Source organism: Emiliania huxleyi, assembly GCF_000372725.1.
Source record: "Emiliania huxleyi CCMP1516 unplaced genomic scaffold EMIHUscaffold_105, whole genome shotgun sequence".
NCBI classification, from domain to species: domain Eukaryota; phylum Haptophyta; order Isochrysidales; family Noelaerhabdaceae; genus Emiliania; species Emiliania huxleyi.
In genome coordinates, this window is record NW_005202113.1 from 340440 (window position 1) to 355519 (window position 15080).

At 66.1% G+C, this 15080-nt stretch overlaps 5 protein-coding genes across 5 annotated transcripts; 2 read left to right on the plus strand and 3 right to left on the minus strand.

The window, feature by feature from the left end:
* Window positions 1–1940: 1940 nt before the first annotated feature.
* On the plus strand, window positions 1941–3379 carry EMIHUDRAFT_222878 (hypothetical protein; the record flags this gene model as incomplete). The annotated part of the gene is made up of 2 exons (XM_005792769.1): window positions 1941–2186; window positions 2435–3379. 2 exons carry the CDS (start codon window positions 1941–1943, stop codon window positions 3377–3379), a joined length of 1191 nt encoding a protein of 396 aa, XP_005792826.1.
* Window positions 3380–3966: 587 nt separating this feature from the next.
* EMIHUDRAFT_222879 (hypothetical protein) lies at window positions 3967–5096 on the minus strand (the record flags this gene model as incomplete). The annotated part of the gene is made up of 2 exons (XM_005792770.1): window positions 3967–4550; window positions 4622–5096. 2 exons carry the CDS (start codon window positions 5094–5096, stop codon window positions 3967–3969), a joined length of 1059 nt encoding a protein of 352 aa, XP_005792827.1.
* A 353-nt stretch (window positions 5097–5449) lies between these two features.
* On the minus strand, window positions 5450–6413 carry EMIHUDRAFT_222880 (hypothetical protein; the record flags this gene model as incomplete). The annotated part of the gene is made up of 3 exons (XM_005792771.1): window positions 5450–5998; window positions 6146–6191; window positions 6262–6413. 3 exons carry the CDS (start codon window positions 6411–6413, stop codon window positions 5450–5452), a joined length of 747 nt encoding a protein of 248 aa, XP_005792828.1.
* A 1926-nt stretch (window positions 6414–8339) lies between these two features.
* Window positions 8340–8828, plus strand: EMIHUDRAFT_57188 (hypothetical protein; the record flags this gene model as incomplete). Its single annotated transcript, XM_005792772.1, has 1 exon — window positions 8340–8828. A coding segment is annotated over one exon (489 nt), but the record flags the coding sequence as incomplete, so codon positions are not given.
* A 215-nt stretch (window positions 8829–9043) lies between these two features.
* EMIHUDRAFT_222882 (hypothetical protein) lies at window positions 9044–9760 on the minus strand (the record flags this gene model as incomplete). Its single annotated transcript, XM_005792773.1, has 1 exon — window positions 9044–9760. The coding sequence occupies one exon, from the start codon at window positions 9758–9760 to the stop codon at window positions 9044–9046; it is 717 nt and encodes a 238-aa protein (XP_005792830.1).
* Window positions 9761–15080: the final 5320 nt, after the last annotated feature.

Sequence of the window (15080 nt, forward strand, 5' to 3'; positions counted from 1 at the left end):
ACGCCAAAGAAATCGAAGATTTCGGCGGGCGCCCGACGCGCGGTATGGAGCACGGCGCGCTGCCCGGCATGCCTGCAGCATCCAAACGAGACGCACGGCGTCGCTCAGCCGTGTCCACGCGGCTTCGCTCCTGTCCTAACCGGCGCCATCTGGGCGGCTGCTGTGGAGCTGCCGCCGGCGGTGCGGCAACTGGCCGACAGATACAACGCTCAGGGCACCCGCCGGCGATTCACTGGAAAGGAACGAAGGCGCCGCTGTCGGCGATTCACCGCCGTTCGTTCCCGTCTCTCAAGCTGGCTACACTGTACATGGACGAGGGAGTTGTCGAATTTTCTGTGGTACGGGTCTCTGTGTGTTAGCAGACCGCCCTGGCGGACTCGTTTACACTTCCAAGCTCAAGCCAGGCGCCGCAGGCCATAAAGAGGAGCGCAGATTAAAATGGCGCCGCAGGCTCCCCGGGCCGTCCGCGCACAGACCACAGGAAAAAACAAAAATCTATAAAACATCTATCAACTCCACTAGGGGGTGGGTGGGCTCCGATCTCCCCATCTCCAATACTCTCTAATCCACAGCGTCGTCATATTAGGCCGGGGATCCAGTCAGATCTCCGATCTCCATCTTCAATCTCCAATCTCCCAACGTCGTCATCTTAGGCCGGATTCAGTCAGATCTCCGATCTCCATCTCCAATCTCCAATCTCCAATCTCGATTCGGGGGCCCGGGGGAGGAGGGGGGCTCAAACCTTCAAGGAGATGCAATTTGGATTCATTCACACTGACTGACCATCTCTCGTCTCCGATCTCCAATCTTCTACTTGGCCACTGTCGCCGCCGGCAGCAATCTACGACCTCCATTTTCAATCTTCGATCTCACATCTGGGGCGGTCCGGATGGCTGGGCGCTAGGATCTACAATCTGCATTCTCCATCTCCTACGGCTATCTCCCACATTTTGGCCCGTGTTGCTGCTCAGCGATCTGCAATCCACAATCTCAATCTCTTCGTTCTTTAGTCTTGAATGGGGAACCGGAGAGGAGGGATCTACTGGCGAGACTTGGGCGTGTCCGTGTGAGAGATCCACTAGGATCTCCAGTCTTAAACTTAATCTACACTGTCTCTCCAACCCCCGATCGACTGTCTGTTCTTGCGCAGAGATTTCCGCCATAAAACTTAAAAGCCGTATTCCAATTCCATTGCTCCCGACGCCCTCTCTTTTACATACATACATACATACATACATACATACATACATACATACATACTCGTGTCCAATATTCCTCCGCCTCCGCCCCTCGGGCCCTCTCTTCTCGCTTTTGCCTTTCGAGCCTGTGTGCGCGGCCCACCACACGAGCAGGCTCCCACAGATCGACAGACGACAACCCACGACCATGCCCACGACCCACAGTTATTATGCGCCCCAACTCCCATGCCATGCCCACGGCCCGTGCCGCCCCTAGAGCCGTACAGCGGTCTATGTGCCACACCACCCGCACGACCACGCCACGGACGAGTAGTTCGAGCCTGATGAGGAGAACTATTGCTCCTCCCGGCTAGCCGTCCACCCGACGGCACAGTCCCAGCCATCCACATAATGTGGGCATGCGCACAGGCCACGCCAAGGCGGCAGTAGGTACAGAGGAGATGGCGATGCCAGTACACGAGCGCGGCTCACACCTGCCAGGTTGTTGACCGCTAGGTTGGTGAGCGCTTTTGCGGGACGTGGTTTTTGAGGAAGGACTGGACGCGCCGCAGCAGCCTCGGCTGTGGCGTGGGCTGAACGGTGGGCGGCTCGGGGCGGAGTGGTCCCGCCCCGGCGAGGTCCGCATACTGCACCACAAAGGCAAGCAGCAGGAGCAGCAGCCCGACGACCACCACTCGAGAGCCCTTGGGCCCGACCGGCGCTGGCGCCGCCGCCTCCGCCGCCGCCGACGGCTTGGGCTCGATGTCGGCTGCCGTCGCGCGCGCGCGCCTGCCTGGCGAGTCGCGCAGACGCGACGACGGGGGCGCGGCCGCTGCGAGCGCCGCGGTGACGTCCTTTGAGGGCGAGTCCGACCCCAGCCGCCGTTTGGCGGGCGAAGCCTTGGCGCGAGTCGGGGAGGCGCGCGGAGGCTTTCGCGGCGACGGCGACGGCCTGCGCCGCGTGGGAGATCGCGTCGGCCGCTGCGGGGAGGAGGCGACCATCAAGGAGGTCGTTCAAGTCGTCGTCGGGTAGCTTTTGCCAACAATATAAATTCAGGAGCTCGCAGAAAATAAAAGAATTCCTACCTATTCGCTGCTTTTGCTACTAACACGCAAGTCCTGCTGGGCGCGGTGGACATGACTGCGGCCGCCCCAGAGGCCCTCTCCCGCGGCTACTCGCTCGGCGCCGCGGGCGGCGCCGGCGCGTGCGCGCCGCTGTCGGGCTGCGCGGCGGCCACGTGCGTCGCGGCGTCGCAGCCGCTCTCGTACTGGAGCGGGCCGCTCAACCTGTCGGCCGCCCGGCGCGGCCAGCTCTTTGCGGGCAGGCGTGGCGGCCGCAGGATGCGCGGCGGCCGCCGGCTCGAAGCGGACGGCGACGCGACGGTCGGGCGGCAGCTGGCGGCGCCGGGCAAATGCGCGCGCGGGAGCCCCGACTGGAAGCCGGTCGGCTTTGTGCATGTCAACAAGGCGGGCGGCACGGCGATGATTGCCATCCTCGGCAAGCACAGCCGGCCGCAGATGCTGCAGTTCACGTCGCCGCAGGCGCTGGCGAAGCTGCGCTCGATCCGGTCGCGCTTCTTCCACGCCTCTGCCGCGCTCCAGCAGTGGGCCGTCGGCGAGGCGGCCTGGCGCGACGCGTACCGCTTTGCGCTCGTTCGCAACCCGTGGGCGAGGCAGGTGTCGATGTTCCACTTCCTGCTCGAGACGGCGTCGTGCGCGAAGCCGTGCGGGCAGCGCGCGGCGCACTGCGACAAGCGGCTCCTGCCGCAGGCGGGCCCCTGGCTCGCGAGCGTCGACCTCGCCACGCCGCGCTTCCGCGCGTGGATCCGCGACATGGCTGCCGCCTTCCCACCCGGCCACCCGCAGCAGCACCTCTTCGGCGCGCGCTTCCACGGGAACGAGCGCGACGCGTGGTACAACGCGTCCCAGATCTCGTGGATGGTCGACGGCCGCGGCGCCGTCCTCGTCGACGACATCTTCAAGCTCGAGGAGCTGCAGCAGCACTGGCCGACGCTGCAGCGGCGCGTCTGCTCGCTGCGCGGCGTGCCGTATGCCGACGGCGGGCTGAGGAAGAACCCGTCGACGCACGCGCACTACTCGCGCTACTACGACGACCAGACGCGCCGGATCGTCGCGCAGTACATGCAGGCCGACATCGACCGCTTTGGGTACACCTTTGAGCAGCAGCAGGGCGGCGGCTGAGGCGCGGAGAGGGCGGGGGCAGGGAGCGTGTTTCCAGGCGATTCTTCCGCGCCCGGGCTTATGTGGTTGTTCGTGGACCCGCTATCGTCGAATTCCAATTCGTGAGAGAGACGAGTCTCGCTACTGCTCCGCGAGACGGGGGGTTGCGGGGGGGAGGAGCGCACTGAACAAGACTCAAGTGCTGTGTCGGATGTGATAAAGCTGCTCCCATCTTTTGGGTAATCACAGCCGCCGCCCCCGCCGCCGCCCCCGCCGCCGCGCCGCCGAGTGTGCGAGACCGTGGAGTCCGAGAGCGGAGTCGTCCGGAGAGGGCCGGGAAAAGTGCGCGGGCGAAGCGAAGGCACACACCGGCAGTTTGCGCGCCGCGCAGCTGTGGGCCTGTGGCTGCTGGGCGGAGCTGCCCCCGAGCTCGCAGCTGACACAATACTCAAAAGAGACAACACGTAAAAAAACGTGTACTTCCGCACACGTTCTCACCGCGGCTTTGATTCGTGAGTCATGAACGACGCGCTGCCCGCCGGACACCGTGCGCCGTCGAGTACAAAACATGGAAGACCCAGGAGAAGCGCGGGCTCTTACCCTCATCCTCAGCTCTCCTTTGGCTTGCTCGGGGCGCACTGCTCGATCTGCCGGTCGATTTGCCGGGTAAAGTTTTGCAATCGGTGGTTGTACCAGGACGCGCCGTTCCACGCGGCGAACAAGCCGGTGCACAGGACGACCGCAAAGTGGATCTCCGGAGTGCCATACGCGTACAGGGGGTACGTCGTGCAAAGGATGGCGGCGTTCAGCGCCACCGAGATCACCTCGTACTTCAGGAAGCGGAGCGTCTCAGACCCGCCCTCGCCGATGCGGCCAAGAACGGCGGTGAAGATGTTGCGGCCGCCGCGCGAGCTCATGTTGTAGTGATAGGTCGTGTTCCAATGCCTGCTGCGGAGCGCATCGCCAAAGGCTAGCATGAAGGCGGCATGGAGCATAGCCCACACCGCGAGGAAGGCGAGGGGCAGCTGGATATACTCAGAGAGCAGAACCTGGTCAATGGGGAAGAGGTCGTTCTCCGTGTGCCACCGGAGGCAGTGGGCGGCGATGTGCGGCGAGAGGTGAATGATGAGCGACATCATGTGGTCCACGCTGTGCGGGACGAGCGCATTTCCAAGAAGCACCACCGAACCGCCTGAAGGCAGGGCTTACATACTGTAAAGGGTGGGGAGCGACACAGTCGGTGCCGTGCTGAGAAAACGACACCGAGCGGGCCGGCGCCGAAGGCGAAGAGGGTGCGCAGCGCAGTTGCGCGTGTCTCGCGGTCAAACTTTTCAGGGTAGACGCCGAGGGAAATCAGATAGATCGTCATGGAGAAGTTGGCCGCCCAACAAAACTCCACAAAGTAAGCCAGGCCAGCGAGGGATGGTTGAGACCAACGCCAGGCGTGAATGGGCGTGAGGATGCAGAACTGAAGGCAGTGCCAAAGATAATAGTGCTGTGGCCAGCGTCCGGCGATGTAGATGCTGCCGAAGGCCTTTGCCTGCCCCAGAAAAAACTTGCCCCGGTTAAAGCCGAGGACTGGCGATGCGCCAAATCTGTGTTGCTCCAATTGGACGACGGCAAGGGCAGTGCGCAGGCCATCCTCGTAAGTCAAGCACGCCTGGGATTTAGCCGCGATTCGCGAGCTCCGACGTTTGGGCGTGCCCGGGCCGAGAAAATGCCACGAGGAGGGAGGCATGCTTGACGGACTCCGCGACATCGGAGCGCGCGTGCCAAAGCGCACGTGCCGACGGCAACCCCTCCGCCCGGGTTTGATGACCGCAAGCTTGGAATTGTTTTTTGAGCTTAGCCTTCGATGTTATGAAAACAAACGCAAGGCGGACATGGCATATCGCTCTCGGGCTCACAGACATCCCTCACACCCGCCGCCCCCGTGCGCGCCCCACCCCGGCCGGGAGAAAGGGGAGTGATTGTTTTTTTGGATTTTCGCAGCTCTCCCGGGGCACTGACCTTCTCTGCGAACACCTCCCTGACACCTCCCAAAGCGGGCGTGTTTGAAGCCACCTTCCGGTGCTCGCTGTTGCCAGCCGATCAGACCTCGTTTGCCTGCTGGAATAGGTTCGCCAGCACCGCCAGCGCGGCATCGTCCCAAGGCGCCCCCCGCGACGGAGTCGCCGGCCGGGCTGAGGCAGGCCGCCGCCTCGGCTTCGGCGGCGTTTCGTACCCTGCTATCGGCACGCTTCGCTGCGCAGGTGGCCGCCATGCCGGCGATTGGTTTCGGGCCGACTGAGGCCTTTTGAAGACCTTCTTGGGTGTCGCCAGCCTGGCAGTGCTGCGCTCGAGGTCCCACTCTCCAAGGCGAAGCGGTTTCTTCCCATCCGTGTCCGGTGGGCGTGGCGGCGGCTCCGGGGACCGCGTGCGCGCCTCATTCTTCCGCTTGGCCCAGTTCTTGGCATCGCGCTCGAGCGCCTGAAACCTCGCCTCCCGTTCCTTCTCGGTGACCTTGCTGCCCCGGCTGGAGAGGGCTCGCATCGCCGCCCGCTCTTTGCTGACCTGCTCCTGCTGCCACCGCTCAAAATTCTCCTTTTTAGAGCGCTCCAGCGAGAGCCGCAGCCGCTTCTGCGCCTCGGCGCGGTCCGCCTTGCTGAGCTTGGACGGCGGTCGCGCCGTCGCCGCGCGCCGCCTGCGCTCCGCTGCCGCCGCCGCCGCCTTGCTTGCCTCCTCCCCGAGCGCCGTCCGCAGCTCCGCGTGATGCGATCGAAGCAGGTCGCGGCAGCGCCCGGCGACGGCGAGCGTGAGCTTCAGCAAGCTGGCGATCGATGCGTTTGGATACCTGAGGAAGAGGAGGCGATGGAGAGGCTACTACTTTGCGTAACGACAGCCACCAAATTGCCAGCCCGCACTTGATCCGATCGGCGGCCGTCTCGCTGTGCATCGCCTCGATGCGCGCAACGTAGGAGTCGCGCTCACGCGAGAGCTCATCCCACTCGCGGCGCATCCGATTGATCTCGATCGCAGTCTCGTCGAGGGCTGGCGCGCTCGCCGTGCTCGTCATGCCTGCCGTCGTTTCCTCTTCCAACCGCCCGGCCCGACTTTTCGACGGCCGCCGAGTTTGATCGAGGCTCTTTTTCGGAAACCGTTTCGCAACATGCACATGCACATGTGCATGCACATGCACATGTACATGTACATGTGCATGCATGTATGTATGTAGGAAGGTCAAGAACAGCCAGGCTCGGACTGGACACCAACGCGGTATGGGTGGACGCTGGACAGATGATGACGGCACGCACGAGCGCGACACACAGACACAAACAGGCTCACAAGACACACAGCCAGCGGGCTGCCACACACCCTGAGTAGGCGTACACATAACTCAAGGCCACATCCTCCCTGTCGCCCCCCCCCCCCCAGCACTCCAAGGTGCCAAGGAGAACAAACAAACAAGGGCACAACAAACAACAGACGAAGTAACATGCGTTGGGCTGTCGCAGGTTTGCCTCTCTCACCCCGTCTGTTTTCCTTTCCTTTTCTCTACAACACCCTCTCTTTTCCTCTCTATTTTCGTCAAATTTTGGGCGCTGAGCCGAGTCTGAGGCTGGTTTGGCTTTGGGCCCAAAATCAGCCAAATTTTAGGCCAAATCGTCAAAATGCCGGGAATTTTGCGGAGAACCCGTGTATACCTGGAAATTACCCTGCGACCGCCTGGGTTTTTTGTCGATTTCCTCAATTTTGCCTCAGATTTTGCCCCAGACCAGCTCTCAGACTCAGGGAAACTCGGCTACTCGCGAGTTTCTAGAATGGAGCACCAAACACCATGAGGGCCCAACTTGAGAATCGTGCTTTTTGGGTTGGGTTGGGTTGGGTTGTTGGGTTGGGTTGTTCCGCGTGAGGTTGGGTCGTCGGCGCGAAGGGTGAGGTCTCGACCGCCGCCGCTCACGCCAGCGGACGGCCACTGCCGGTGTTTTTGGCTTCGCCACCGTCCAAGGCGTGCGCCATGCGCTCGCCGGCATCGAGCGAGCAACTCTCTCCCTCGAACCGTCAGATTTTTGGGGGAGAGAGTTGGGCCCTCGCGAGTTTCCAGAATGGAGCACCAAACACCCTCTGTTTTCCCTGGAAATTTCCGGAAACGCAAAGTGCTGGGAACCTCTGTTTTCCTTTTTGTTTGCCGGAAAACCTGCGACAGCCCAAAACATGCGAGGCTAGAGCAGGCTTGCTCCACCTCTATCTAGCAATCTCGCCGGCCGGCGAGGCACGGACGAGACCGTGTGTGGGGTCTAGTGAGGTGTCTATGGACGCCCTCCTCACAGGCTAGCTGCCTACTGCTAAAGCGAAGTTTCGCGTAATCGGCCGACATCAACGTGGCGCGTAAGGTCACATGCTCGCCTACCTCTTCGCCACTGCGTGCCTCTGGCTGCCCAGGCATTCGCGTCCGCTCACTCGGCGGCGGTCGCTCGCGCCACTCGTTGCACTCGAGCGCGAAGCGGAGACGCCTACCGCCTCCATCGCCGCTGAGATTGATGCCGCGTGCGAGGCCAGCATGCGGGACGACGGCGGCGACAGCCAGTCTCCGGCGGCTTTCTTCCGTCAGCTGGTCGCCACCGAAGAGGAGCTGCGCGACATCGAGTCGGAGCGTGCCGCCGCCGACGACGACACCGCCGCGAGGCAGGCGGCGCTCGCTCAGACATATAGCTCTCTCGAGCTCAACGCCTTCGGCTCGGTCACCGAGTCGCCCATCCCAGGGCGCACCGTGACCGTCGCCGACCAACTGCGGCTCACCGGCCTCCCAACCAAGGCCTTTGCTCCTCGCGGCACTGGGTTTGGCACGCTCTTCGCGGGAGCCGCCACGGCACTTGGGCTTGTGCTCTGGACAAGCCCCGGCGTCGAGGAGCTGCGGCTGGTCGGCCTCGGCGCGGGCGCGCTGCTGCTGCTCGACTCGGCGTCGGGCGGCGTCGGCGTCGAGCTTGCCACGCGCGCGCTCTCGCCAGGGTACCGGCGCAAGATCGTCGAGCACGAGGCGGGCCACTTCCTGACCGCCTACCTGCTCGGCTGCCCGGTCGAGGCCTGCCTACTCGACCCGTTGCGCGCCGCCACCGACCCGCGCTTCCAGGGCGCCGCCGGCACCGTCTTCTTCGACCCGCTCCTCGCGGACGCGATGCGGGCGGGCAGCGTGCCTCGCTCCTCCGTCGACCGATACTCGGTGGTGGTGATGGCGGGCATTGCTGCCGAGGCGGAGCTGCACGGGCAGGCCGAGGGAGGGAGGGCAGACGAGCAGGCCCTCGTGCGGCTCCTCACCTCTCTCGACGGAGGCCGCAGCTGGGACTACGCCAAGATCACGAACCAGGCGCGCTGGGCGGCCTCCTCGGCGGCGCTGCTCGTCCGCGCCCACCGCCCGGCCTTCGACGCGCTGGTCGAGGCGCTCGCCGCCGGCCGCTCCGTGGGGACGTGCGTGATGGCCATTGAGGAGGCGCTGCGCGGTGGCGGCGGCGAGGCACAACTTGGGGGCAGCGGGGCGGGCTGGAACCGGGCCAACGTCTCCAAAGAGTGGACATGACTTCACGACACATGAGAAAGAGAGACGCGCCGGCGGCGCGCAGCGACGATTATATTTGGATCTTATAAAGCCGTAAGGGTCCGCCCGTGTTCACATGTAGGGTACATCATGTACCCCAATATCAAAACAAATCAACCTCCACACTTGCCCATGCAGTTTAGCCATGCCCACACCCACAACCCGTGCATGAAGGCGCCTGCCCAAACGGTCCGCGTGGCGATTGCGGCGTCGGTGCACGCGACGCCGAGCACCGCCGCCATCGCGAGGAAGCGCGGGTCGACGAAGATGTAGCGCGGCGCAAAGTGCAATGCGTCGAGGTGGTAGGCCAGGAAGCCAGCCAGCGCGAGGAGGTGCTGCGAACTCCAGCCTGCTGGCGCCTCGTCTGGCAAAACCATGAAGCGCCAGAAGCACTCCTCGACAAGCCCTGGAAATATCAGCGGCACCGGGAGAGAGAGCAGCGCCTGAAGCGATGTGAGCTCCCCCACCGAAGGAGGACGGCAGAGGAAGCCCGAGCGGAGACCGATGATTAGGAGCGCGGCAGAGCCGGTGCAGAAGACGGCGAGTAGCCGCGCTGACGCGTTCTTGGTCGCAACAGGCGGCGGAGCGTCTGATCCAACCACCTGAGCCCCAATCTCGTCCGCCCACGTCCTGCCTGTCAGCCCGAGGCGCAGCCTGCGGCAGTAGGTGGCGGGCACGTCGAGAGGAGACAGCCCCTGCTTCCAGCACAGGGTGACGACCACCAGCAGCTCGATGCAGGTCCACACAGCGGCCGACTGGCCGGACGATGGCGCCTCGCAGGTAGGATGATCGAAGCAGCCGCAGCATGATTGAGAGGGAGCGGTGTCCATGCGGCTGTGTCAGTGTCACTCACGTCCAGTGCACACGTACTCGTCGAAAGGCCCGCCACCTTGTGTTCGCCCCCCGGCCTCGACCGCCGCGGACTGACCAGGCCCGATCGCGTGTTTCTTTCTTTTTAGGCGGAACGCTAGTTGAATCTATTGCAAGCGTTTGGCGCAGGGTAGGATTATTACAGTGGCCAGGGGCGGGGCTTGCATTTTTGCCGTCGCCAGTCGCCCTACTCTTAGAGAGAGAAATGAGCAAGAGTGCCTTAGTCCCCCGGCCAAGCAAAAGGATGTCGCAAACCGGAAGCTCCGACGGAGTTCCTTCTATTACGCGTACCATGCTACGACCGCGTACGGAGCCGAGGCGGTTGGCGCCAGGCGCGTCCGTGCCCCACCCTCGACGCCCGCGCGCCCGCCCGCGCGTCCGCCTCCCTCCGGCCCCGGCCCGCCCCTCTCGCTCCTGCGGTCTCCCGCACCACACCGCCAGCGCGCAAGGATCGTCTGAGGGATGGTCCGCACCTCCCTCAAATGGCGCCTTGCCGTAACAATGGCAATATGGTGTGCGTGCGCACGACCACGGACAAGATCGTTCGTGCCCGCTCGCGCCCGCCCGCCTTCCGGCCCGCCCTGCGACGCCCACTTCCCAAACAGCTTCCCGTTCGTTACCGTCACCGACTGCCTGTGTTGCAGGTCGATCAGGACATCCCCACCCCGTTCCCCGGAACGGCCGGACGTTAAGGAGGAGAGTACAGCCTAGCCGACGAGCTCGTCGCGCGCGTGTGCGCACACTAGGCAGCGACCGCTGGTGCGTGCCCCACCCTATGCGCGCCGCATGCGCCCCGCCCCGCCCTGACCCTACCCACCGTCAACGACGTGACACTGCTGCGAACCCGGGGATTTGAACCCGGCGATTCCACAGTTGAAGGTCTACCACCGCGCGGTGCCCTGCCCCGCCCCGCCCCGCCTGCCCTGCCCGGTCCTGCCCGGCACATCCGCTCACTTCACCTTGCCTCGCACTCAACAGGCCTGTGAAGCCAGCAGCTCTGCCAGCGCGTTCGCTCCTTGCTGCTGCCGCAGAGCGGAGGCGCGTACGTCGCCTCGCTACTCTCGCGGCGAAGCAGCTGCCGCCGCCGAGACGCGAAGCGGCGTCTGCTGAGGAGAGAGAGCCAGCGCGGCGGTCGCCGACGCCGCCTTCGAGCTGTGTGCCACCTCTCGCCGGCAGGACAGCTCTGCGCGGCAGCGGACATCAGCAGCAGCCGCCACACCGCCACCCGCCGAGCACGCCGTCGCTGCCGTGGCACCGAGGGCCGGAGCCCGACTCTCGTACAGTCGAGCGGCTCCAAGGCCAAGCGCTGACACACACAGGGCATTCCGCGCAAGGAGAGCGCGCCTCGAGGGCAGCAACTGCGCGTGCGTGCCGCGCGGTCCTTTGTGGCGCGAATGTACTGTGCATCGGTAGACCTCGTGCGCGCGTGTACGTCTTGTCGTCGCGGATGTCACAGAGTGTGTATTGCTACAGTACTCTACGTCGAGTAGTAATGAAGACTCTACACACACGCGCGCACACGCGCTCAAAACTCCAACGCGACGGTAAACCAGTGGTTGTCCTGGCCGACGCTGCTCGACATGCCGGTGTTCACGATGTAGACCGACGGGCTGGCTCCGGCGCCTCCACCGCGGCGTTCCAACACGCCTGCGAGGAGGCCATCTAGCGAGACGACGGCCACGTCCCTCTCCACGCGGCACTTAAGGGCCCCCATCGCATCGCGCACATCCCCGCTCCCGCCGGCCTCGGATAACGCAAACCGAGCGAAATAACGCTTCCCGACGAGCTGGATCACCTGCTCGGTCTCGATCACGGTCGACGATCCCAGCGATCCCAGCCCGAGGGCGCGCCGCGCTGCGGCGATATGGTCGCGGTGGATGCACTCGTCCAGATTGATGGTGAACCACTGACCGACCGCAGCAAGCAGCAAGTTTACCGCAGCACACGCCACGATGCCGCACGAGTCGCCAACCTGCCAGCCGCGGCTGCCCAAGCTTTCCAACTCGGCGCGATCCGTCTGCGAGACGATCCAGCCGAGGCGCTCGAGCCAGCGTTGCAGCTCCTGCCGTATCCCCGCCGAGCCAGGCCAGTAGTCGACGATGCGGGCGCGGAGACGCCGCACGCCGACGGCAGCAGAAGAGGCGGCAGCGGCACCCGTCGGCGGCGGCCACGGCGCACCCGCCTTCGTGAGGAGCTCGAGGCGCTGCGCGACCAGGACAGACAAGACCTCGCGCCGCGGTCGGCTCCGCCTTGGCCACCCATCGCCCTCGCCCTCGGCCTGGCGCTTGGGCGTGGGAGGCAGACGCTGCCGGGCAGCGTTCGCCGCCTCGCCGCGCTGCCGCCGCTGCTCGTCGGCGGCACGCGAGGCACGCGAGGGTGAGCCGACGGGGACACCGCCCTTGCCGCCCTTGCCGCCCTTGCCGCCCTTGCCGCCCTTGCCGCCCTTGCCGCCCTTGCCGCCGCCTCCGCCGGCTCCCTCGCCCGCTCCCTCGACGCCGCGGCCGCGTCCCCGGCCGCGGCCGCGGCCGCGTTCGCCCCTGCCCCCGCCCCTGCCACCGCCACCTCGCCCGGCGCCGCCCTCTGCGCCGCCACAGCCCTCGCCCGCGCCACCCTTGCCGCCGCGGCCCTCGCCACCCGTGCCACCGCGGCCGCGGCCCTTGCCGCCGCCCCGCCCGCCGCCGCCGCCCCGCCCACCGCGGCCGCCGCCTTGCGCCCGCCGCGCCTCGGCAGCCTTGCGCCGCCGCGCCGCCTTCCTGGCCGTCTCCTCTCGCTTCTGCGCAGCCGCGACCAGTTCCCTCGCCTTGTCGGCGTCCCAAAAGCCGTTTTCATCGTAGCCCTCGTCCCACACGCCGAGCTGCCACGCGTGCACGAGGTCCTTGAGGAACCCGAGCTTCTTGTCCGAGGAGCCGGTCAGCGCGCGGAGGCCAGCAAACGATGTCGTCCGCGAGACGCCCACGTAGAAGGAGGTGAGCTGCATCGACTTCATCTCGCCAGTCAGGTTGAGGATCAGCTTGGGCAGCGTCTTGCCCTGCAGCTTGAAGTCGGTCACGGCTAGCGCCATCATGACGGCGAGCGGCTTAACGACCACCTTTGCGGGGAGGTTGTAGTGCGCCGAGTAGGACGAGCCGAGGTCCACCTCCTCGTCGTCCTTCGACGTGAAGCCGACCGGCACCACGTACAGCGGCTCGGGCTCGATGCTGTAGTAGCCACGCCCGGAGGCGCCGTCGCGGTGCTCCTTGCCCGGCCGAGGGCCCGTCGGCGTCGGCGCCGCCTCGAAGCCGTCGTCGACGAGGCCGGGCACGAGCGTCTCGTCGTCCGAGAGGCGGCAGTCGCGGCCGCGCACGGCGACATTCACCGAGAGCGGCGGCGCGTCCAGCGTGACCTCGGCGTAGCCGCCCTGCGTGAGCGCCGCCTCGAGCTGGGGAGGCACTTGCCCCGACTCAAAGGAGAGCGAGTGGTAGAACGCCTCCGTCCCGTTGGCGATGCCCTTGCCGGGGTTGATGTTGTCGGTGATCATGCACGGGGCGCCAGCGACAAAGTACTCCCAGAGGCCCGGCTCGTGGGAGCGCGCCGAGGCGAGGTGCGCCGCGTCGATGGTCTCGGCCTGCTTGCCGCGCAGCGTGGTGGGCCACCGCACGAACAGGGAGCCGGTCGCGCGGGCGAGCGCCCTGCCCCTCAGGTCGTTGAAGAAGTCGCGCTTGTACTTTGTCAGCACCATCAGCGGCGCCGCCAGCCACGAGGGGTCCTCCTGCACATCGGCGGGGCTGATGTCGCGGAGGTCGTCCACGAGCCGGCTCGGGACCGGCTGCTCCACAGTCGTGCGGCGCATCTGGCCCAGGTCCGCCGCAAAGCGCTGGTCGCCAGCCGCGCGCATCGAGCGCTCGAGGCGCAGCCGCTGGAAGAGGCGGAAGAGGTCGACGCCGTCCTCCACGTCAACCTCGTCGCCGTTGCGGGCGGGGAGAGCGGGCCTGGCCATGCCCCCGACGTCGCGATCGACGAGGTCCTTGTACATGGCGGTCGCCCTGCACGGCGATAGCTGCCACATGTCGGCGCCCATGAGCACGGGCAGGCCGCCAAAGGGCTCGGTCTTGCACGCGTCGTCCAGGCAGCCGAAGAGAAGCCTCAGCCGCTTGTCGACGATCTTGAAGAAGCCCTCGCCGAGGAAGGAGCCCTCCTCGATGAAGAGGAGGCCAATCTCGTCGGGGTCGCCGATGAGCCCCTCGAGCTTCTGCCGGGCAGAATTGGGGTCGATGGCCGTGCCGCCGCCCTTCCGCTTGGCGTTGAGCCCGCAGAGCGAGTGCAGCGTGACGCCGCGGTGCGGCGCCACCGACACGCCCGTGTACCCCGTCTTGAGGATCCGCCCGAGATGGAAGCGCGCCATCAGCGCCTCGAGCGCCTCCACCACGGCCGACTTGCCGGTGCCGCCCTGCCCCTGCAGCAGAATGTAGAACGAGAGATTGGCTGCGCGGACCAGCTGCCTCGCCTCGGCGCGGCTGCGGCCAGAGTCGAGATGCTGCCTCCGCAGCCGCAGAGTCGACAGGATCGTGTGCAGCGCCGACCGCTGCTCGGGGTTGAGCGGCCGCATCGGCGGCGGCTGCGGCGCGCCGGGCTGGGGCGGATCGTAGAGAGCCTTCCACCCCGCCTTCTCCCGGTCAAAGTCGCCCCACGCCAGTTCGTCCAGCTCCGGCGGCGGCCACACAGGCGCGTCGCCGCCGCCACCGCCGCCACCGCCGCCGCCGCCGCCACCGCCGCCCCACCCCGCTGCCTGGCCCGGGCCGTCTGGCTCAGCGCCCCCCCCCGCCCCTGCATCCGCCGCTGGCTCCCGCTGCTTGAGGCGCTCCCGCAGCGCCTCGATGGGTCTCGTGGGCGCGGGGACGTGCAGCGCCCCCCCGCGGCGCAGCCACGTCGACCGGTGGAGCTGCGGCGGCACCGCCGCCGCAGCGCCGGGCGCGGCGTCGCCAATGGGGCACAGCCGGCTCATGGCAGCTCCGAGGAGCTTGGCCGCGCCCTCCCGCTTCGACGCCGCCGCCAACCGCTTGTCGCGCTCGTCGGCGCGCAGGCCAGCCGCCGCCACGCGAGACGACGTCTCCCGGATCGCCGCTGCAGTCTCGGCGTCAACCTGGCCGTTTGCTGCCGCCGTCAGATCGTCGGCGGCCGCGGCCGCATCGGCGCCGCGCATCTCCCTCCAGATCTGGCCGCTGCGGTTGCGAAACTTTTGCGCCATCGCTCCGAGCTGCGAGTCGACACGGAGCGAGTTCATGACCGTGTCGATGAGGAAGA